General features: G+C 46.7%; 1 protein-coding gene across 3 annotated transcripts in view; it reads left to right on the top strand.

The window, feature by feature from the left end:
* Positions 1-24,441, top strand: part of LOC106573040 (filamin-C) — a 65,744-nt gene that overhangs the window by 26,618 nt on the left and 14,685 nt on the right. For 2 of the 3 annotated variants that reach the window (XM_014147663.2, XM_014147664.2), the window contains exons 17-40: positions 170-488; positions 835-1,008; positions 4,852-5,014; positions 5,329-5,489; positions 6,801-6,968; positions 7,103-7,223; positions 7,383-7,539; positions 7,610-7,799; positions 7,881-8,149; positions 8,994-9,134; positions 11,193-11,289; positions 11,576-11,716; positions 12,774-12,902; positions 13,088-13,261; positions 13,594-13,755; positions 14,435-14,638; positions 14,932-15,084; positions 15,334-15,456; positions 20,993-21,250; positions 21,619-21,891; positions 22,097-22,234; positions 23,216-23,331; positions 23,806-23,938; positions 24,192-24,368. In XM_014147663.2, the coding sequence (XP_014003138.2) occupies positions 170-488; positions 835-1,008; positions 4,852-5,014; positions 5,329-5,489; positions 6,801-6,968; positions 7,103-7,223; positions 7,383-7,539; positions 7,610-7,799; positions 7,881-8,149; positions 8,994-9,134; positions 11,193-11,289; positions 11,576-11,716; positions 12,774-12,902; positions 13,088-13,261; positions 13,594-13,755; positions 14,435-14,638; positions 14,932-15,084; positions 15,334-15,456; positions 20,993-21,250; positions 21,619-21,891; positions 22,097-22,234; positions 23,216-23,331; positions 23,806-23,938; positions 24,192-24,368 (4,141 nt within the window). The remainder of the gene's footprint in view (positions 1-169; positions 489-834; positions 1,009-4,851; positions 5,015-5,328; positions 5,490-6,800; positions 6,969-7,102; positions 7,224-7,382; positions 7,540-7,609; positions 7,800-7,880; positions 8,150-8,993; positions 9,135-11,192; positions 11,290-11,575; positions 11,717-12,773; positions 12,903-13,087; positions 13,262-13,593; positions 13,756-14,434; positions 14,639-14,931; positions 15,085-15,333; positions 15,457-20,992; positions 21,251-21,618; positions 21,892-22,096; positions 22,235-23,215; positions 23,332-23,805; positions 23,939-24,191; positions 24,369-24,441) is intronic. The other variant, XM_014147665.2, reaches the window with a different exon arrangement.

Genomic DNA, 24,441 nt, shown 5'->3' with positions numbered 1-24,441 from the left:
TATGCCTAGTTATTGATTTTTTGACATGCCTATCGGTTGTGTATTCAGGCTGATTATATCGTTTATATATTTTCCATGTTTTTTAGGAATGTATGATGTCAAATTTGAGATTGTATATATGTTTCTGCATCTGTAAAAATATCAAATAAACCTATCCCTAAACCTACAGGTAACAGCCAGTGGTCCAGGCCTAGATAAAGCCAAAGCAGGGGAACCAGCCTACTTTACAGTGGACTGCACCAGTGCCGGAGAGGCTAAGCTCACCATCGAGATTGTCTCTGAGTCCGGGGCTCAGGCCGAGGTCCACATCCAGAAGACAGACGAGGGAACCTTCTCTGTCACCTACATCCCACCTTTCCACGGCACACACACCATCACCATTAAGTACGGGGGTCATGTGGTTCCCAACTTCCCTGCGCTCATCCAAGTGGAGCCGGCTGTTGATACCAGCGGAGTGCAGGTCTATGGACCAGGAGTGCAGCCCAGAGGTAAGGAGGAGTAGTTGTGGAGTGGTTAGGGCATATTACCCTTGCCTAGGTAAAGTAGGCAAAGGCTCCTATAGCTAAAGGCTACTTAAGCTATTTAACTATAATTTGGTAAATGCCTCAATCTAAGGCTAGCTAGCTACTATACACAGTAGTTTACGAGCAAAACAAAGCATAGCTTACTGATAAAAGCCATATAGCTAAGGCTACTATAGCATACCGGCAAAAAGCTACTATAGCTAAAGTATACTGGAAAAGGTTACTCTACCTAACACTACTGTAGCTAACAATTACATGCTAACAATTACAGTAGCTTGCGATCCTTCCTTGCGATCATCTTTGTCTATAGGAGTCATCAAGGAGGTTACCACTCACTTCATTGTGGATGCCCGCAAAATGACCAAGACCTTTGGTGACCACTTGAAAGCATGCATCATCAGCCCTTCAGGCACCAGCACGGACACCTACATCACAAACAAGGGAGACGGAACCTTCAGAGTGGAATACACCGCCTATGAGGACGGTAAGAACATGTAGAAGATGAAAACTTTTCTGATAGCTTTCTGATAGCTAAAGTTAGGTTGCTTCGTAGGATATGTTTAATAGCTATCTGTCACGTCCTGACCAGCAGAGGGCGTAATTGTGTTAGTCTTGGTCAGGATGTGGCAGGTGGTTTGTGTTTGTTAAATGTTGTGTTGGTGATTGGGACTTCCAATTGAAGGCAGGTGTGTTGAGTTGCCTTTGATTGGAAGTCTTATATAGGTGTGTGTGTTTTTCTTTGGGGTTGTGGGTGGTTGTCCTTGCACTGCATTGTATGTACCTGCAAGACTGTTGCTGTTGTAAGTACTGTTTATTGTTGTTTTCAAGTGGATGCTTTACGTGTTTTATTTAATAAACATGAGTGTCCACAATCCCGCTGCGCCTTGGTCCTCTTCTCTCCATGACAACTTCTGTGACAGAACCACCCACCACCAAAGGACCAAGCAGCGGAAGAGGAGGAAGCCACAGGAGGAAAGTTGGAAGCAGTGCGCTCGGGAGGTGATGGATTCCTGGTCGCTGGAAATACTGGAGGAGAGGATTGACTGGACATGGGAGCAATTGCGGGTGCACTGCGACAACCTGGGAGGCAGGTAGAGCCCGAGAGGCAGCCCCAATAGTTTTTTGGGGGGGGCACAAGGGCTGTTTGGCGGGGCGAGATGGGAGACCCAGGCCAGCTCCCCCGTACCCTTTTTGGAAGAAAACACACTGGACAGGTCCCGTGCTTTGGGGTAGGTGCTGTGGTGAGGCCTGGCATTTTCAGGCCGGTAAGCGCAGTACCAGCGCCCCGCATGTGCCAGGGGAGTGTGAGCATCGAGCCTGAAGGGGTGATGCCAACCCTGCGCTCAAGACCGCCAGTGCGCCTCTACGGTCCGGTGTTTCCCACTAAACACACTAACATTGAGGTGCGTGTCTCCAGGCTGGCACGTCCAGTACCAGCCCCACGCATCAGGAGTCTAGTGCGTCAGCCCAGCCTCGCCAGTCAAGAGTCACCAGAGCTGCCCGCCAGTCGTAAGTCGCCAAAGCTGCCCGCCAGTCGTAAGTCGCCAGAGCTGCCCGCCAGTCGTAAGTCGCCAGAGCTGCCCGCCAGTCGTAAGTCGCCAGAGCCGCCCGCCAGTCGTAAGTCGCCAGAGCCGCCCGCCAGTCGTAAGTCGCCAGAGCCGCCCGCCAGTCGTAAGTCGCCAGAGCCGCCCGCCAGTCGTAAGTCGCCAGAGCCGCCCGCCAGTCGTAAGTCGCCAGAGCCGCCCGCCAGTCGTAAGTCGCCAGAGCCGCCCGCCAGTCGTAAGTCGCCAGAGCCGCCCGCCAGTCGTAAGTCGCCAGAGCCGCCCGGCTAGTCAGGAGCCGCCAGAGCCGCCAGTCTTCCCGGAGATGCCCGAGTGGCCCGTCTGCCCGGAGATGCCCGAGTGGCCCGTCTGCCCGGAGATGCCCGAGTGGCCCGTCTGCCCGGAGATGCCCGAGTGGCCCGTCTGCCCGGAGATGCCCGAGTGGCCCGTCTGCCCGGTGATGCCCGAGTGGCCCGTCTGCCCGGAGATGCACGAGTGGCCCGTCTGCCCGGAGATGCCAGAGTGGCCCGATTGCCCGGAACTGCCAGAGTGGCCCGATTGCCCGGAACTGCCAGAGTGGCCCGATTGCCCGGAACTGCCAGAGTGGCCCGACTGCCCGGAACTGCCAGAGTGGCCCGACTGCCCGGAACTGCCAGAGTGGCCCGACTGCCCGGAACTGCCAGAGTGGCCCGACTGCCCGGAACTGCCAGAGTGGCCCGACTGTTCGGAGCTGTCAGAGTGGCCCGTCAGTCAGGATCAGCCCGAGTGGTCCTCCTGTCCTCCGGCCCAGCCCGGGTGGTCCTCCTGTCCTCCGTCCCAGCCCGGGTGGCCCTCCTGTCCTCCGGCCCAGCCCGGGTGGCCCTCCTGTCCTCCGGCCCAGCCCGGGTGGCCCTCCTGTCCTCCGGCCCAGCCCGGGTGGCCCTCCTGTCCTCCGGCCCAGCCCGGGTGGCCCTCCTGTCCTCCGGCCCAGCCCGGGTGGCCCTCCTGTCCTCCGGCCCAGCCCGGGTGGCCCTCCTGCCCTCCGGCCCAGCCCGAGTGGCCCTCCTGCCCTCCGGCCCAGCCCGAGTGGCCCTCCTGCCCTCCGGCCCAGCCCGAGTGGCCCTCCTGCCCTCCGGCCCAGCCCGAGTGGCCCTCCTGTCCTCCGGCCCAGTCCGAGTGGTCCGTCTGCCCGGCGCAGCTAGCAGCGCCACCGAAGTGGGCGACGCCGAAGTTGGAGCAAGGTCCACGTCCTGCACCTGAGCCACCTCCAGGATAGGTGGGTTGGAGAGGGAGGGTGTAGCACAGTGCCGTCGGTGACGGCAGCCACCCTCCCTTCCCTTATTGTTTAGGGGTTATTGTTTGTTGGTTTTGTTGGGGTATTGGGGATTTTCTTGTGTTTTTTTTTTTTTTAGGTGCATCCCGGGGTTTGCACCTTGAGGGGGGGTACTGTCACGTCCTGACCAGCAGAGGGCGTAATTGTGTTAGTCTTGGTCAGGATGTGGCAGGTGGTTTGTGTTTGTTAAATGTTGTGTTGGTGATTGGGACTTCCAATTGAAGGCAGGTGTGTTGAGTTGCCTTTGATTGGAAGTCCTATATAGGTGTGTGTGTTTTTCTTTGGGGTTGTGGGTGGTTGTCCTTGCACTGCATTGTATGTGCCTGCAAGACTGTTGCTGTTGTAAGTACTGTTTATTGTTGTTTTCAAGTGGATGTTTTATATGTTTTATTTAATAAACATGAGTGTCCACAATCCCGCTGCGCCATGGTCCTCTTCTCTCCATGACAACTTCTGTGACACTATCCGACTCCAAGGACCATAAAGGGACAATGTAGATGTACACAGGGCAAGTCCTTCACGTTACTTGTTCTTTTATTCAGTTTTGTTCAACAAGGAATCCTTGAAAAGAGTGATAGCGAGATATTATCAAATCAAAGTTTATTTGTCACGTGCGCTGTATACAGTGCAAAGGTATTTGGTGAACACTAGGAAATAAAAGCAACAGTAAAAAGACAGTGAAAAGAATCGCAGCGAGGCTATATACAGTAGCGAGGCTACATACAGGCACCGGTTAGTCAGGCTGATTGAGGTAGTATGTACATGTAGATATGGTTAAAGTGACTATGCATATATGATGAACAGAGAGTAGCAGTAGCGTAAAAGAGGGGGTGGCGGGTGGCTGGACAAAAATGCAGGTGTTTGAGTGGAGGGTTCATTTAGGACTAGATAGATAGAGTAGATAGAGAGGGTATACATACAGAATGAGGCAGAGGAGGTGATCTGAGGGGTTTAGAGAAGAAAGGCAGAGAGGGGAGAGGGCTTTATAAATAGTGTTAGTGCTGGAACAGAAAAGAAGCTCAGGTATATATGCACTGCTCTGTCCTGCTCTGAGCCTCTTCTCTCAGATACAGGAGTAATGGCTAGCTGGAGGTATTAATAGAGTTCTGTCAAGTTAATGTTATTACGGTATAACAACGTGGGGAAGATGTGTTATTTTTGTGTATTAATGATTCGTCTCACATCTCCATAGTTACCACAAGTCTCATTCATTATCTGAACGAATCTTAGGAAGAAAGGTTCACTCGTGATAAAATATCATAAATGCACTGAAAATCGTCTTAGATAGATATAACTTAATTGCCCTGCACAGTAAAACCAGCTTGGTCATCATACAAGATCATGTACAGTATATCTGCCATAAAATCACCTGTAATCTGAGAACACACACACACACACACACACACACACAAACAAACAAACAAACACAGCACTGTGAGATATTGAAACCATCTGGTTGGTCTGTCTGTTCCAGGTATGCATGTGATTGAGGTACTGTATGACGAGGTGGCCATCCCTAAGAGTCCCTTCAGGGTGTCAGTGGTGGAGGGGTGTGACGCCACCCGGGTCAGGGCCTACGGGCCAGGGCTGGAGGGAGGACTCATCAACAAACCCAACTGCTTCACCGTCGAGACCAGGTACAATCACAGCAAAGGAAAAGATTGCATACACACAGCCAATGTTTCTGAACAGGTGATGGATTTCAAATAATACGTTCAGTAAATGCTAAAAAGAGACTGCACACTGCAATCTATGCTCCCATGTGGTTTATTGATGACAATGTTTCGAAACATTATAGCTGGTTAAGCACATAAGAACACATGATCACAGGAAAATCATTCACAAATCCAATGTCTTTCAATTCTTCTAATAGTGAGAAAGCCTTTCCTATGAAAGCAATGTAATTGATGTGAAATTACCATTAAAGTTGATCATTGTCTGTGTTCTCTAGGGGTGCTGGTACTGGAGGCCTGGGCCTGACCATAGAGGGAGCGTCAGAGGCAAAAATTACCTGTAAAGATAACAAAGATGGCAGCTGCAGCGTAGAGTACGTTACCTTCAAACCTGGAGAGTACGACGTCAATATCAACTTCGGAGGACACCCCATTCCAGGTAATGCCTCATATACATACAAATTCTAGTTTTATTAGTCGTATGTCCAGGATACATATGGTATACATCAAGGATGGGCAGCTGATGGGGGTGGGGACCACAAAACATCTGAACTCATCATGAGGGGCCGAAGTGGCTCGCGGGTCTGTGTACCCACATCCATACCCCCACATACAGTTTTTTTTTCTCTCCGCAGTCATTTAGCCAGCCAGGCTATTGTACAATTGATTCCATTTTTTTTCTTCCCTCATCAACCTTGCCGCAGAAATGTTTTGGTACCCTTCCTCAGATCTGTGCCTCGGCACAATCCTATCTCTGAGCTCTACAGACAATTCCTTTGACCTCATGGCTTGGTTTTTGCTCTGACATGCATTGTCAACTGTGGGACCTTTATATAGACCAATGTGTGCCTTTCCAAATCATGTCCAATCAATTGAATTTACCACAGGTGGACTCCAATCAAGTTGTAGAAACATGATGAATGGAAACAGGGTGCACCTGAGCTCAGTTTCGAGTCTCATAGCAAAGCATCTTAATACTTATGTAAATAAGCTATTTCCCTATTTTCTATTTATTTTTTGACAAATTTGCAAACATTTCTAAAAACCAGTTTTCTCTTAATCATTATGGGGTATTGTGCGTAGATTGCTGAGCATTTTTTTTATTTAATACATTTTGGATTAAGGCTGAAACCTAACAAAATGTAGAAAAAGTCAAGGAGTCTGAATACTTTCTGAAGGCACTATATATATATATATATATATATATATATATATATATATATATAAAAATTGTGTAGTTTTTGAAAATTGATCCGCGGACCTACAAAAGAGTGGGTCACGGGCCGCCAGTTGCCCATCCTTGGTTTACACCGTCCAACGAAATGCTTACTTGCAGCTTCCTTCTCGACAATGCAACAACAATAAAATGTAATAACAGATAAGACTCCAAACATAAAGTGAATGGCTCGGTAGAATAGAATAAACAATTTAGCGTAAGTATAATACAGGGAGGAACAATTGATAGTCCAATAATTAATAGTCCCCACATAAACGCACATACAAACACTTACACACTGCATGGAGAAGAAGCAGCAGAATCATCACCATAATACAAGTTTCAAGTTTATTTGCTATGCATAATAAATAGTGAAAATCTTACCCCAGCTCTCACGATAGAAACACCATAAAAACACAATATCCAATACTTCTCAATATCTCTCTCTTCTACTGGCTGCCTCTGATTGCCTTCTTCCCTATCATCCTAATAAAAAAGCTGACCATACAGTGTCTCTCCATGTGTCTCCTGCAGGCAGTCCGTTCAGCGTGCCAGTGAGGGATGTGGTGGATCCCAGTAAGGTGAAATGTTCAGGCCCAGGTTTGGGTGACGGAGTCAAAGCCCACCTACCTCAGACCTTTACTGTGGACTCTACACAGGCAGGACAGGCAAAACTGGAGGTCAGTCTCACAGGACCATCAGGTAAGAGGAACTCTACATACTTTACTTTACTCACACATGCACACGCTCAAGCATAAAGAACACCCATAAACACATGAATGTTTACATATAGTGACTTATTTGAATGTAGCTAATCTGTCCTCTTTTCCCCATAGGTTCAGAGCCTGTTGCTGTAAAAAACAACAGTGATGGTACACATACAGTCAATTACACTCCAGTTCATGATGGCCCTTACACTGTGTCAGTTAAATATGGAGACCGGGAGGATCCTCGCAGGTGAGACAGACTGGACAAAACTAGAAACCCTTACTGTAATATCCTTATTTACTTTTCTGTAGGTATTTCATACATTTTCAATACGGTCATGAAATATATATAGATCTTTTTTTTTTGCTCTCTCTCTCTCTCTCTCTCTCTTTCTCTCTCCATTCATAGTCCATTCAAGGTGAGATCTCAGCCTGGTCATGATGCCAGTAAGGTTTGTGCAAGCGGTCCAGGTCTGGACAAGTCAGGTGTGCCCGCCAGCCTGCCAGTGGAGTTCACCATTGATGCCCGCGACGCAGGAGAGGGACTGCTCACTGTACAAATACTGGTGGGTAACCCCCCCCCCTCCTCCCGCCAGACACACACCCCACACACATTAACATCCTCTTCCCCTGTAGGACCCAGATGGCAAGCCAAAGAAGGCTACCATATATGATAACAGAGATGGGACCTACACCGTGTCCTACGTACCAGACTCCACCGGCCCTTACACCATCATGATCAAGTATGGAGGCGATGAGATCCCCTACTCTCCCTACCACATCTTAGCCCTGCCCACTGGAGATGCCAGCAAGTGTCTGCTCACTGGTACACCTCTCATTTTCCCTTCTCTTCTATTTTATCGTCTCTTTTCAGTAGTCTGACAATTTTCTCTCTCCTTATTCCCAGTGTCCATCGGAGGACATGCCCTGGCATCAGGTCTGACTAAGATGCAGGTGCACGAGGAGGCCATCGTCTCTGTGGACGCAAAGGCTGATGGGAAGGGCAAGGTGACCTGCTCGGTCACGACCCCAGAGGGGGTGGAGCTAGACATGGATGTGCAGGAGAACCGTGATGGAACCTTCGACATCTACTACACCGCTCCAGAACCCGGAAAATATGTAATCACCATCCGCTTCGGAGGACAGCACATACCCAAGAGCCCCTTCCATGTTACGGTTGAGTACATATTAGTAATATAGATTTGTGTGTTAATTAATATATATACACACACTACTATTCAAAAGTTTGGGGTCACTTACATTTTAAAAGAAAAGCACATTTTTGGTCCATTAAAATAACATCAAATTGATCAGATATACAGTGTAGACATTATTAATGTTGTAATTGACTATTGTAGCTGGAAACGGCAGATTTTTTATGGAATATCTACATAGGCGTACAGAGGCCCATTATCAGCAAACGAGAATAGACTGACAAGTTTCAGAAGAAACGTCTTTGTTTCTGGCCATTTTGAGCCTGTTATTGAACTCACAAATGCTGTGCTCCAGACACTCAACTAGTCTAAGAAGGCCAGTTTTACTGCTTCTTTAATCAGGACAACAGTTTTCTAATGATCAATTAGCCTTTTAAAATGATAAACTTGGATTAGCTAACACAACGTGCCATTGGAACACAGGAGTGATAATAGGCTTCTGTACGCCTATGTAGATATTAGGGTAGGGAGGGGCAGTTCCTCTTGCTGCTCAGTAGGTAAGTACCATGGTCTTGTAGTGGATTCGAGCTTCGACTGGAAGCCAGTGGAGTGTGCGGAGGAGTGGGGTGACATGGGAGAACTTGGGAAAGTTGAACACCAGGTTGGCTGCAGTGTTCTGGATTAGTTGCAGGGGTTTGATGGCACAAGCGGGAGCCCAGACAACATCGAGTTGCAGTAGTCCAGACGGGAGATGACAAGTGCCTGGACTAGGACCTGCACCACTTCATGTGTGAGGAAGGGTTGTACTCTACGGATGTTGTAGAGCATTAATCTGCAGGAGCGAGTAACTGCTTTTATGTTGACAGAGAATGAACGGGTGCTGTCCTGGGTCACGGCAAAGGATTTGCACTCTGGGAGGGGGACACTGTGGAGTTGTCAACCGTGATGGAGAGGTCTTTGAGTGGGCAAGCCTTCCCTGGAAAGAAGAGCAGCTTCGTCTTGTCGAGGTTGAGTGTGAGGTGGTGGGCTGACATCCAAGCTGATATATCTGCCAGGCACGCAGAGATGCGTGTCGCCACCTGAGTGTCAGAAGGGGGGAAGAAGAAAAGTAGTTGAGTGTCATCCGGAGAGCAATGATAGGAGAGACTGTGAGGATATGACGGAGCTGAGTGACTTGGTGTATAGAGAGAAGAGGAGAGGGCCTAGAACCGAGCCCTGGGGGACACCAGTCGTGAAAGTACGTGGCGCAGATACAGATCCTCTCCACATCACCTGGTAGGATCAGCCTGCCAGGTAGGATGCAACCCAAGAGTGTGCAGAGACGCCCAGCCCTGAGAGGGTCGATTTGATGTTTCAATGTGTCGAAGGCAGTGGATAGATCTAGGAGGATGAGAACAGAGGATAGAGATTTAGCTTTGGCAGTGCAGAGAGCCTCCATGACATAGAGAAGAGCAGTTTCGGTTGAGTGACCCATCTTAAAGCCTGACTGAGTCAAGAAGGTTGTTCTGAGAGATAACGAGAGAGTTGGTTAGAGACAGCATGTTCAAGTATTTTGGAAAGTAGAGAACGAAGGGATACCGGTCTGTAGTTTTGACGTCAAAGGAGTCGAGTGTTGGTTTTGAGGAGGGGAGCGACTCAGGCCATTTTGAAGTCAGAAGGGACACAGTCAGTGGTCAGGGATGAGTTGATGAGGGAAGTGAGGAATGGGAGAAGGTCTCCAGGGATGGTCTGGAAAAGGGAGGGGGGGTGGGGTCGAGCGGGTAGGTTGTCGGGCGTTCGGACCACACTAGTTGCAGGATTTAATCTGGAGAGAGAGAGGGGGAAAAGAGGTCAAGAAGTAAGGTAGTTCTGTGTGAGTACGACCAGTGGACTCAATAGGCTGAGTGAATGAGGAGCGGATGTTGTCAACCTTCTTTTCAAAGTGGTTGGCAAAGTCTGCAGAAATGGAGGAGGGAGGGGCAGGAGGTGGAGAATTAAGGAGGGCTGAGAAGGTGGAAAAGAGTTTCCTAGGGTTAGAGGCAGAAGCTTGAAATTTAGAGAAGAAAGTGGCTTTAACAGTGGATACAGAGGAAGAGAAGGTAGATAGGAGGGAGTGGAAGGATGATAGATCCTCCGGAATTTTAGTTTTCCTCCAATTTTGTTCAGCTGCCCACATGCTGTTTTGTAAGCTTGCAATGAGTCACTCAACCACGGAGCAGGAGGGGAAGGCCAAGCCGGCTGGTAAGAAAGGGGACAGTACGAGTCATAGGATGAGAAAAAGGGAGGAGAGTAGGGTTGAAGAGCAGAATCAGGAGACAGGAGGGAGAAGAATTTAGCACAAGGGAGACATAATAGGATAAAAAGAGGAGAGAGTAGTGGGAGAGAGAGAGAGCGAAGATTGCGATGGCGCAGGACCATCTGGCTAGGGCCTGAGTGGCTAGGTTTGGAGGAGAGGAAGACAGAAAAGGAAACAAAGTCATGATCAGAGAGCTGGAGCGGGGTTGCAGTGAGATTAGTAGGCAAACAGCCTTTAGTAAAAATGAGGTCAAGCGTATTGCCTGCCTTGTGAGTGGGAGAGGTCTGGGAAAGATTGAGGTCAAAAGAGGCAATGAGGGGAAAGAGAGAATTGGAAAGAAATGAATCGAAGGCAGATGTCAGAAGGTTGAAGTCACCAAGTACGAAGAGCGGTGAGCCATCGTCAGGAAATTAGCTTATCAAGGTGTCAAGCTCATTGAGGAACTCCCTAAGGGCACCTGGTGGGCGATAGATGACAACAATGTTAAGCTTAAGCAACCAAATATCACAGGCATAGAAATACATTTTTCCAGAATCAGAGACACAAATTGGGGGGAGGGGGGTCTGTTGAGAGAGTGGTGTGGAGCATTCTGTTGGACAATACTAACATTGGGTAATAGTTTACTTAATGCTTTATAACTTGTTATCATGTATGAATCTTTATAATATCTTATTATAAGGGTTTAACAACATTTTAACTGACTCAAAAAGGCTGCATTAAAGTTACATTTTTACTTTGTATAGACATAGCTTGCTATAGTTACTCGTACATGTATGATATGCCCTTTTAGGCAACAAAGGAGCCCATTGTCCCTAGTGACAGCATGGATCAGTTCCGCCCTCTCAACCTGGTCATCCCATTCACTGTACAGCAGGGACCGATCACAGGTACAGGGACATTTCCGGAAACTTTCCCAAATTTCCCAGGTTTTCCCCCAAAACCCCAGTTAAAGGATTCCCTCTCTGCTTATGCAAGGATGCAAAGATTCCTTCCTGATTCCAGGAACTCTCCTATCAGGATTTTGGGAAAACCTTGGAAATTTGGGAAACTTTACAGAATGTTGTAATCCTAACAGATACTCATTAACACATAAAACAGTACACAGGTACCTGTAGATACTCTCACTGTGTCTGACACAATGACACACTCACTTTCCTTTCCTGGAATTTCCAGGTGAGGTGCGTATGCCTTCCGGTAAGACGCCCCGCCCCTACATCACAAACAACAAGGATAGGACCATCACAGTTAAATTCAACCCTACTGAGAAGGGTCTGCACGAGATGGACATCAAGTATGAAGGAAATCACATCCCAGGTACAGTACGCTTCTGTCTGTCAAAACCAGAGGAGAAAACACCTTGTGTTAGCCTGTCTTCAAACTAAACCCAGACTCACTATAAGTAGTTATGCTCAATTAAGGTTCTTATGTTTATATTTCAACAACAAAAAATCCAGCTCATGTAACGATGTGCGCTGAGAGCCGGGAAGCAAGTTCAGGGAGTGAGTGTCTTAATAAATAACGCCTGGAGAATGAACAGCCTGGTGACCTAGAGGCCAGAGAGGGAGCACATGTGACAGTACCCCCTCCCCGACGCGTGGCTCCAGCCGTAGGACGCCAACCAAAGGGACGTTCCCAGGGATCAAGAGCCGACCGGTCACCCCTGCTGATGCGCGGGAACCTGTCACCGGCAGGGGCGCTGGAACCTGATAGACCCACTGAGGCAGGGGAGCCTGGCAATCCGGCTGAGGCATGAGAGCCTGACGAGCCGGTAGAAGCAGGGGAGCCTGGCTATCCGGCAAAAGCATGAAAGCCAGACAAACGGACAGAGGCAGGGTAGCCTGGCGATATGTCTAAGGCATGAGAGCCTGTAGCGGCTCCCGGACCTGACGTCATTCCCACCGAAACAAAAAAAACAAAAGAACACTCCCTGATGCTTCCCTTAGGTAAGCCGTTATTTTGTAACAATGTGCGCTGAGAGTCAGGAAGCAAGTTCAGGGAGTGAGTGTTTTAATAAATAAACAACATAATACAAAAATAAGAAACACGAACAACGCACAGAACTGACACAGAACAGAAACAATAACGCCTGGGGAAGGTACCAAAGGGAGTGATATATATATAGGGAAGGTAATCAGGGAAGTGATGGAGTCCAGGTGAGTCTGATGATGCGCAGGTGCGCGTAACGATGGTGACAGGTGTGCACCATAACGAGCAGCCTGGTGACCTAGAGGCCAGAGAGGGAGCCCACATGACAGCTCAGGTGTTTAAACAGGCAGATTTATGTAAATGAATTTTAAATAAACATTGATGAACATTGAACAAACTTTTTTCTGATGGTCCATTCCCTCCATTATCTCTCTCCCCCTCACAGCAAGCCCCCTCCAGTTCTATGTGGATGCTATGAACAGTGGTCTGGTGACAGCATACGGCCCTGGTCTCTGTCACGGCACCATCAACAAACCTGTCACTTTTACCGTGGTCACCCAGAACGCTGGAGAAGGTACTTCTTCTGACTATTTTTCTTAATTAAACCAATACTTTTGAAATACAGTTTTATTGACTTGTATTCCCCCCCATCCACAAACATGGGAAAACATTTATTCATCTAAGCCTATGTAGACAGTTGAGTAAAACCCCATCTCTCTCTCTCTCCCCTCTCTCTCCCCCAATCCCCCCCCCCTACAGGTGGTCTGTCCCTGGCGGTGGAGGGTCCTTCTAAGGCAGAGATCACCTGTAAAGACAATAAGGATGGAACCTGTACTGTATCCTACCTGCCCACCTCACCAGGAGACTACAAGATCATTGTCAAGTTTGACAACAAACACATACCCGGCAGCCCCTTCACTGCTAAAATCACTGGTGAGTGGGTCTGGACCAGAACACTCAGGGGTGCACCCACATACAGTCACAATGCCACTCATACTTTTGCCGTGAAATCACTGGTATATTGATCAATCATATGTGTTGTAGGGCTCTACGTAAAATGGTATTTGGGATGGTTAGTAAAGGGTTAGCAAATGATTTGTAAGTGTAAGTAAATGGTCAGTCATTGTGAGTGAATGTTAGTAATTGTTTGTACATGTTAGTAACTGTTAGTTAATGGTTAGTAAATGGTTTGTAAATGGTTTATACATGTTATTATGTAGTTAGTAAATGGTTTGTCAATCTATTTTCCATTTCTCTCTATCAAGGTGATGACTCTATCAGGATGTCCCAGCTCAACGTGGGGACAGCAGCAGACTTATCACTGAAGATCACAGAGTCTGACCTGAGTCTGCTGACGGCTAGTATCAGAGCTCCATCAGGCAACAAAGAGCCATGTTTGCTCAAGAGACTGCCCAGCAGACACATAGGTGAGACACTACCCACTAGTCTGGCTTGAGCCTGTGACTTTCAATAACATGGCTCTGGTGGGCAGTGGCGGTTCTAGACCATTTCAACTGGGGGGGCCAAGCTGGGGCCAGTTGTACTGTTAGAGGGGCCAGTTACATTAGACGTTATTGTTGTCATATCGTTTTCTTCACTGCATTGCAGGCATTAGCAGGCAAAAGACCATATTCATAATCATCATCGTTGCCACTGTCTAATAACGGATGTAAAAAAAGAACGATAGCAAAAATGAGTTATGTAAAAATTATTTCATACTCCACATTTAGGGGGGCCACAAGGGGGTCCAAAATGTTGGTCACAGGGGCACTGGCCCCCCCTGCCCACCCCCCAGAACCGCTAGTGCTGGTGGGTAGAATAAATGTTTGGTTTCCTTACTCTGAAGCAAAGTAACCTTTCTCTCCATGTGAACCATCAGTCTTGGGACTCACGACAGACAGACAGACAGACAGACAGACAGACAGACAGACAGACAGACAGACAGACAGACAGACAGACAGACAGAGAGCACTGAGTTCAACTTTCTTGAAGCATAAAACGATGACAGCAATGTCAGAATTTGTGAATCCATTAACTAATCCCTGTTTAAATATTCTGTTGAAATATCTACTTACACACTCCTCTCCTCCATCTCTCCATCTGCAGGTATCTCCTTCACCCCTAAGGAGGTGGGAGAGCACGAGGTGAGCGTGAAGAAGAACGGTAAGCACGTGACCAACAGCCCTTTCAAGATCCAGGTTGGCCAGTCAGAGATTGGCGAGGCCAGTAGGGTCAAGGCCTTTGGTAAAGGACTGGTGGAGGCACACACCTTCGAAATGACTGAGTTCTTTGTGGACACTAGGAATGCAGGTAAGGCATGTTAGACATATAAAAGGAAAGATTCACCCATTTTGAATGTTGTACAGTTTTTGTGCATCTCTGAGCGATATTCTATCGATTCCCAGAGTCATTTCAAGTGTTCACGTGTGTCTGAGCTATTCGCCATTCAAGCAGGCAGAAATACAGGCAGTATGACGAGTTTTGCATCAACATTCAAAATGGGTGTATCTTTTCTTTAAGCTAATCTAACCCATATCTGCTAAAGTGCATAGACAGATACAATGCTCTCTCCATTGCCTTACATCTTTATCTCTTTTTCTCAGGTTATAGTGGTCTGGGGTTGTCGATCGAGGGTCCGAGTAAAGTGGATATTAACTGTGAGGTTGTGGAGGATGGGACGTGCAGAGTCAGTTACTGCCCCACAGAGCCAGGCAACCACATCATCAACATCAAGTTCTCTGACAAGCACATCCCAGGTTAGTGTTTCTTTGTCTTACTTCAGTTTTGTAAATGTTATCAAAAATGTGTAAAATCCGTAAATTAACTGATAATGAGACTGCGTTTCATTATCGAACAACATTGTCAGTCACTGTTACCTGTGATTTTTTTCTGCACCAATTCCGGTTTCGGACCTGTCATTGGCTAATACACTTCTCCCTGACGTCACTAATTGGCTGTTGCTGGTACTCTCTTACCTCTGATTGGCTGATAATCTGCCCCTACAGGAAGTCCTTTCACTGTGAAGGTGACAGGAGAAGGAAGGATGAAGGAGAGCATCACCAGGAAGAGAACTGCCCCCGCCATCGCTTCTGTCGGCAGCGCCTGTGGCCTCAACCTCAAAATCCCTGGTGAGCACAGCCTAACAACAGCTGGTGTGCGATATCTAATGTTAAGGAAGTCTCAGGTTTTTGCTCGCCTGAATTAGAATACCTCATGATAAGCTGCAGACCGTACTATTTACCAAGAGTTTTCATCTATATGTTTTGTAGCTGTATATTTACCACCACAAACCGATGCTGGCACTAAGACCGCATGCAACGATGTCACGACTATCGTCGTCGTCAGACGATATAGCGAAATCATCGTCGGAAAAGGAGGACCAATTTGCAGCAGGATTGAGATTGTTCATCTTGAACATTTAATAAACTCAAAATGAACATACAAAAATAACAAAACGAAGTCACGATTTACAGACAGTCTTCTCAGGCTCACATACGCTAGACAAGAAACAATCTCCCACAAATGACAAACACAAATACACCCTAATATATGGGACTCTCAATCAAAGGCAAATAGACCACACCTGCCCTCAATTGAGAGTCCCCACCCCAATTAACTAAACATAGAACCAGACTACCTAGAATAAACATAGAATACATGAATCTCAAACAGTGCCCAAAACCCCCGGAATACCTAAATCAAATGCCCTTACTACAAAAACACCACCCCTAACCACATAAACCAAATACCCTCTGCCACGTCCTGACCAAACTACAATGACAATTAACCCTTATACTGGCCAGGATGTGACAAACGACCTGTATAGGGCCATAAGCAAACAAGAAAATGCACATTCAGAGGCAGTGTTTGTCATGGCCAGTGATTTTAATGCAGGAAAACTGAAATCCGTTTTACCTCATTTTTACCAGCATGTCACCCATGCAACTAGAGGTGACAAAACTCTAGATCACCTTTATTCCACACACAGAAACATAATCAGACCATAACTTTATTCTCCTGCTTCCTGCTTACAAGCAAAAACTCAAACAGGAAGTACCAGTGACGCGCTCAATACGGAAGTGGTCCGATGAATCGGATGCTAAACTACGGGACTGTTTCGCTAGCACAGATTTTAATATCTTCCAGGATTCATTCGATAACATTGAGGAGTTTACCACATCAGTAACTGGCTTCATTAATAAGTGCATTGACGACATCGTCCCCAGAGTGACTGTACAGTACGTACATACCCGAGCCAGAAGCCATGGATTACAGGTAACATCCGCACTGAGCTAAAGGCTAGAGCTGCCGCTTTCATGGAGCGGGACACTAATACGGACACTTATAAGTAATCCCGCAATGACCTCCGATGAGCCTTCAAATATGCAAAGCGTCAATATAAGACTAAGACCGAATCCTACTACGCCGGCTCTGAATCTTGACGGATGTGGCAGGGCTTGCAAACTATCACGGATTTCAAAAGGAAACTGAGCCGTGAGTTGCCCAGTGACACAAGCCTACCAGATGAGCTAAATGGCTTCTATGCTCGCTTCGAGGCAAACAACACTGAGCCATGCATGAGAGCAGCAACTGTTCCAGACAACTGTGTGATCTCTCTCTCTGTATGTGAGTAACACCTTTAAACAGGTTGGCATTCGCAAGGCCGTGGGGACAGATGGAATACCAGGCCATATACTTAGAGCATGCACTGAACAGCTTGAAAGTGTCTTCACTGACATTTTCAACTTATCCCTGACCGGGTCTGTAATACCAATACCATGTTTCAAGCTGAACACCATAGTCCCAGTGCCATAGTCCCCACCATAGTCCCTGTGCCCAAGGACACCAAGGTAACCTGCCTAAATTAATATCACCCGTTAACACTCACATCTACAGCCATGAAATATAAGAATGCTGTTCATTGACTACAGCTCAGCATTAAGCACCATAGTCCCCTCCAACTTCATCACCAAGCTCAGGACCCTAGGACTGAACACCTCCCTCTGCAACTGGATCCTGGACTACCTGATGGGCCGCCCCCTAGGCGGTGAGGGTAGGCAACAACACATCCGCCACGCTGACCATCAACACGGGGGTCTCTCAGGGGCGTGTGCTTAGTCCCTCCTGTACTCCCTGTTCACCAACGACTGCGTGGCCATGCACGACTCCAATACCATCATCAAGTTTGCTGATGATACGCCGGTGGTAGGACTGATCATCAATGACGATGAGGCAGCCTATAGGGAGGAGGTCAGAGACCTGGCAGTGGTGCCAGAACAACAAGTTCTCACTCAGCGTTAGCAAGACAAAGGAGCTGATCATGGACTACAGGAAACGGAGGAGCAATGTTACGGATACAGGTAGTGTGTATCCTGTATTTGTATTTCTTTTCTCTCCTCCCCTCACAGGTGACAATCATCATTCCCCCAATCAGTCATCAATCAGTCCCCAATCAGAAGACACCTGTTCCTTTTCCCTCAACCAATCACAGCCCCTTTCCCTTGGTTTAAAAACCCAGTCAGTTGTTTTCTCCCCAGATCAATCTTTGTGTTCATTCTCTCAATCGCTCCCTCTCTGTGTCCCCAGCTCTATCTATCTCTTGCTCTCTGTGTTGATCTATTTTGTTTTGCAACTACATGTCACTTTGTCCATCCCACCTGTGAGTATTATTTTGTTAAAGTGTTGACTGTTTGTTTGTTTGGTGGGAAAAGGGGGTACTAAGACAAGTCGCCCATGGGCATACATTACCCGTAGGAATACTTTGTCTAAGTACCCTAGTTAGAACTGGGCGGACCACCCACTGTATTTTTGGTTAGTTAGCTAGCTGTTCTTGAAGTAGGCTAGTCTAGCTTAGGGGTGTTTTGGATTATTGTTTCTTTGCTTGGGTCCAGCTCAGCCCCTTTTCTCACACCCCCTTACCGTGTGTTTAGCAATAAACCTTTAGAGTTTGACGGTAAACTTAAGTTGTCTGTGGTTTTTGGTTCTCACTGTTACTCGTCACTTTTATAATTTGCATGATTTATGTTACGGGTCTCATTGCCATCCCCCCTAGACTGCTGGGCCAAAAAGGGATTCGTAACAAGCAAGCACGCCCCCGTCCACATCGATGGAGCTGTAGTGGAGTGGGTCGAGAGCTTCAAGTTTCTCGGTGTCCAACTCACTAAGGAATTAACATGATCCACACACACCCACACAGTTGTGAAGAGGGCACAACAACACCTCTTCCCCCTCAGCAGGCTGAAAATATTTGGCATGGGCCCTCAGATCCTCAAAAGGTTCTACAGCTGCACCATTGAGAGCATCTTGACTGGCTGCATCACCACTTGGTACGGCAACTGCTACAGAGGGTGGTGAGTATGGCCATTGCATCACTGGGGCCAAAATCCCTGCCATCTAGGACCTCCATACCAGGTGGTGTCAGAGGCAGGCTCAAAGAATTGTCGAAGACTCCAGCCACCCAAGCCATAGACTGTTCTCTCTGCTACCGCATGGAAAATGGTACCAGTGCATCAAGTCTGGAACCAATAGGACCCTGAACAGCTTTTACCACCAAGCCTGCTAAACAAACAAGACTGCAAAATAGCTAATCAAATGGCTACCCGCTGCTGCTACTGTCTATTATCTATCCTGTTGTCTAGTCACTTTAACCCACCTACAGTGCAGTCGGGAAGTATTCAGACCCCTTAACTTTTTCCACATTTTCTTACGCTTCAGCCTTATTCTAAAATTGATTAAATAGTTTTTTCCTCATCACTCTACACACAATATCCCATAATGTCAAAGCAAAAACAGTTTTTTGTAATTTTTGCAAATGTATAAAAAATACAAATTTACTTAAGTATTCAGACCCTTTACTCAGTACTTTGTTGAAGCACCATTGTCAGTGAATACAGCTTGGCACACCTGTATTTTGGGAGTTTCTCCCATTCTTCTCTGCAGATCCTCTCAAGCTCTGTCAGGTTGGATGTGGAGCGTCGCTGCACAGCTATTTTCAGGTCTCTCCAGAGATGTTCGATCGGGTTCAAGTCCGGGCTCTGGCTGGTCCACTCAAGGACATTCAGAGACTTGTCCCGAAGCCACTCCTGCTTTGTCTTGGCTGTGTACTTAAGGTCATTGTCCTGCAGGAAATGGGAACCTTCACCCCAGTCGGAGGTCCTAAGCACTCTGGAGCAGGTTTTCATCAAGGATCTCTCTGTACTTTTCTCCATTCATCTTTCCCTCAATCCTGACTAGTCTCCCAGTCCCTGCTCCTGAAAAACATCCCCACAGCATGATGCTGCCACCACCATGCTTCCCTGTAGGGATGGTACCAAGTTTCCTCCAGATGTGACGCTTGGCATTCAGGCCAAAGAGTTCAATCTTGGTTTCATCAGACCAGAGAATCTTGTTTCTCATGCCCTGAGAGTCCTTTTGGTGACTTTTGGCAAACTCCAAGCGGGCTGTCATGTGCCTTTTACTGGGAGGCTTCCGTCTGGCCACTCTACCATAAAGGCCTGATTGGTGGAGTGCTGCAGAGATGGTTGTCCTTCTGGAAGGTTCTCTCATCTCCACAGAGGAACTCTGGAGCTCTGTCAGAGTGACCATCGGGTTCTTTGTCACCTCCCTGACCAAGGCCCTTCTCCCCCGATTGCTCAGTTTGGCCTGGCGGCCAGCTCTAGAGCCTTGGTGGTTCCAAACTTCTTCCATTAAAAAAATATGGAGGCCACTGTGTTCTTGGAGACCTTCAATGCTGCAGACATTTTTTGGTACCCTTCCCTAGATCTGTGCTTCGACACAATAATGTCTCGGAGCTCTATGGACAATTCCTTTGATCTCATGGCTTGGTTTTTGATTTGACATGCACTGTCAACTGTAGGAACTTTCCAAATCATGTCATGTCCAATCAATTGAATTTACCAAGTGGGCTCCAATAATGTTGTAGAAACATCTCAAGGATGATCAATGGAAACAGGATCCACCTGAGCTCAATTTCGAGTCTCATAGCAAAGGGTCTGAATACGTATGTAAATAATATTTATTTCATTTTCATAAATTTGCCAAAAATTCTAAAAATCTATTTTCGTTTTGTCATAATAGGGTATTGTGTGATTATTTTTTTTAATCAATTTTAGAATAAGTCTGTAACGTAACAAAATGTGGAAAAAGACAAGAGGTCTGAATACATTCCCAATGCACTGTATTGTACATAGCTAATTCAATAACATCATACCCCTGAACATCGACTTGCTACTGGTACTCCCTGGATATAACCATGTTATTTTTTACTCGTCATTGTTATTCAGTATTCTCTGTGTATTTATTCCTCTTGTCACTATTTCAATTTTTTTCGTTAACATTTTTTCTTTAAATCTGCATTGTTGAAAAAGTACCAGTAAATAAACATTGTTTACGAAGCATGTGACAAGCACATTTAGATTTTTATTTCATTTTAAACATGGTCCCAATGTGGTCAAGTATTACTCTCATGGTGCTGAAGTGTGTTAATATCATCTATAGAATGAACACAACGGTGGTTGTTACCCCTATCACTTGACTCTCAATCAACTTTCATACAGCTTTTGCTAGCTGGCTTAAAAGCTAAGCTAGCTAGCACAAGTCTTCAAGTATAGCTTGCATCTAAGACTAACCAAACATTAACCATCCCTGCTTTCTCTCCACCAATAGGAAACTGGTTCCAGATGGTGTCAGCCCAGGAGAGGATGACGCGCACATTCACACGCAGCAGCCACACGCACACGCGCATGGAGCGCACGGAGATCAGCAAGATGCAGGGCGGCGAGACGAAGAGGGAGGTGAGGGTCGAAGAGAGCACCCAGACGGGAGGAACAGGAGGAGCCAGTCCATTCAGAGATGTTTTTGGAGAGTTCCTGGGCAGAGAGAGTCTGGCTAGCTTCGCTGGGATACCCGCTACAGTCACACCAGGTGAGAATGAATGAAGAAAAAATACAAATTTACTAACACTCAACTGTTGTACTTGTTTTTCTTTTACTGATTTTACAGATAGCGACAATATTGATCAAGGTTTTACTTGCAATGATCATAATCGATATGTGGTTGTTTTAACCACACTCGTAAAAGAAAACTGATAACAAAAGGTTTCTTCAGCTGTCCCCAGATGAGAACTCTTTTGGGTTCCTTTCTCTGTGAAAAGGGTTCTACATGGATACCAAAATTGTTGTATCTGGAACCAAAAAGGGTTCTTCAAAGAGTTCTCCTATGGGGACAGCCGAAGAACCCCTTTTCTCCCAGCCAGTCTGACACCCCCTATCCTTCGCTCCTCTCTCACCTAGGTGAAACCGCTACCAAGGGTAGTATGATGGCCCAGGTTATCAGCCCTGGGGGTAAAACAGAACAGGCAGAGATCATAGATGGAGGGGACAGCACCTACAGCGTCCGCTTCGTGCCCCAGGAGATGGGGGCCCACACGGTCAATGTGAAGTACAGCGGGCAGCACGTCCCAGGTAGTCCCTTCCAGTTTACAGTGGGACCCCTGGGAGAAGGAGGGTCCCACAAGGTTCGGGCCGGAGGCACTGGGCTGGAGAGAGGAGTGGCAGGAGCACCAAGTAAGTAGTCTGACCTGACCCTCTCTGTTTCTGAAAAAAAAAACACAACTGTTGTATTTGTCCTTTCCTTTACACTAACTAGCACTGATTTTGCATACAGCACATATTTTTGAAGAATGTTTTACTTTCAATACGTGATTTTGTTTTTGTTGCCTACTTTAGTTGAACCAGGTTTCTATCTGTCTTTCTCCCTCCCTCCCCGTAGATGAGTTTAGTATCTGGACGCGGGAGGCCGGTGCAGGCGGTCTGTCCATCGCTGTAGAGGGCCCCAGTAAGGCTGAGATCTCCTTTGAAGACAGGAAGGATGGATCCTGTGGGGTGGTGTACATCGTACAGGATCCAGGTGAGATAGGGTAGAAAACCCCCATCCAGCTCCAAGGACCAACAATTGAACAAAGTATTTGGACAGTGACACTTTTTTTGGGGGGGGCTCTGTACACCAGCACTTTCAAATTATACTATGAGAATGAGGTTAAAGTGCAGACTGTCAGCTTTAATTTGAGGGTATTTTCATCCATATCGGGGGAACTGTTTAGAAATTACAGCACTTTTGTTGAGAGTCCCCACATTTTTGGGAACCTAAAGTATTTGGACAAATTCACTTATACAGTATGTGTATTCAGGATTATCCGTAATCATGGTAGCATCCACATTAATATATAAGTGTTCCGAAACATATTATATACTTATTTACAATTAAAATGACTCCAAAATGACACAATACATTATTTACCATTTATTTCTATTGGGAACAAAATAATCTGAAACGCAACCAAAACAAACTGCCAATGCATCCAACAAATTTGTAGAGTCACAAGCTTGATGGAGTCATTGCGTGCTAGGAATTTGTGACCAAATACTAAGCTTTTGACTACACATATAAGTAAACTTGTCCAAATTATTTTGGTTCCCTAAAATGGGGGGAACATGTATAAAAAGTGCTGTAATTTCTAAATGGTTCACCCACATTGTATAATTTAAAATCCAAAGAAGCTACATAACACTAAGAAGCTACATAGCAGTAGGCTAGGCAGTAGTTGGTCTAAGAAGCTACATAGCAGTTGTCCCCAGTTAGAGGGATGAGGACACAGTAAGAAACAAACACATTGACTACAAGGCGTCAGTCTTTCCCATAGTTTATCAAAGAAACAGATAAGCTCTCATATTCAGCAGAGACAATGATAGCTATTGATCTGATCATACTAAACTGAGATCTTTTTTTGTCATTTACGCCATGTTTTTCTCCTTCCCTACTACTACATTTCAATCATCTGATCACTGTTATTTTGGTCTCTAACTCCCTGGTTCCGCTGTGTGTCCTCAGGTGACTATGAAGTGTCAATCAAGTTCAACAACGAGCACATCCCCGACAGCCCCTTTGTTGTTCCCATAGCAACGCTGTCGGATGAGGCATGCCGACTCACTGTCACCAGCCTGCAGGTAGGAACAACACACACACACACACACACACACACACACACACACACACACACACACACACACACACACACATATTTACGTATTGTGTTAGAACACTCCTCACAAGACCATAATTTAGCATAACAATAGTCGCTTGTTGGTCGGGCTTTGTTTGTCCTTGGAAGTGTAACTGGAGGCTTGGGCTGTAGCAGTAACCAAGGCTATTTTAATGTGTTGTTGTTTAATGGTGAGTGAGAGGGATTTGGGGTCTTATCCATGGCTATCGGTACTGCTCATCACCCCCCACTAGGAAACACATTAACACCTTCTCCCTCTTACACACACTAATCCCGGGAATCTCTCTACTTATCTCCTTATTGTTGTTTTGTATACAAGATGAGTCACAGTCACACACACACACATTCTACACACACAAGACAAGCTTACAGAGCTTTACCAGGTCCTGACCCTGTTTTTCCTTCCTCCTCCCCTCAGGAGAAGGACCTAAAGGTGAACCAGGAAGCGTCGTTCGCTGTACAGTGTAATGGGGCAAGGGGCGTGGTCGATGCTAAGGTCCATACCCCCTCCGGCTCATCAGAGGAGTGCTACATCACAGAGCTGGACAGTGGTAAGATATAAGGATAGGTTTGGTATTAGACCTCACAGTTATATGGTTCCTTACTCTGAAAGTAGGCCATGGGCCTGGAGAGACTGTAATTTGAGGTTCGGATTTCTGTACACACTATTCCTAACTTCAGCCACCACTAACCAAAATTAAATGGGAGAGATGGGGACAAATGTGTTACTTAATGTTGAACAAAACATGAACTTTATACCATTACCATTATATTTATTTATATCTAATCACTCCTATTCCCCAGACAAGAACGCCATCCGCTTCATTCCCCGTGAGAATGGCGTGCACTCCATCGACGTCAAGTTCAATGGCAGCCACATCCCTGGAAGTCCGTTCAACGTGAGGGTGGGGGAGGCCGGACAGGCTGGAGACCCAGGCATGGTGACAGTGTATGGGCCTGGACTGGATGGAGGATCCACAGGTACATACACTACTCTATATCTTCTTATCTTCTCACTCCCGCTGTACACAGACCCTCTGCTACTGACAACACA

The sequence above is a fragment of the Salmo salar genome, chromosome ssa16 (genome assembly GCF_905237065.1).
Source record: "Salmo salar chromosome ssa16, Ssal_v3.1, whole genome shotgun sequence".
In the NCBI taxonomy this organism is placed as follows: Eukaryota; Metazoa; Chordata; class Actinopteri; order Salmoniformes; family Salmonidae; genus Salmo; species Salmo salar.
This window is presented reverse-complemented; position numbering and strand designations above follow the sequence as displayed.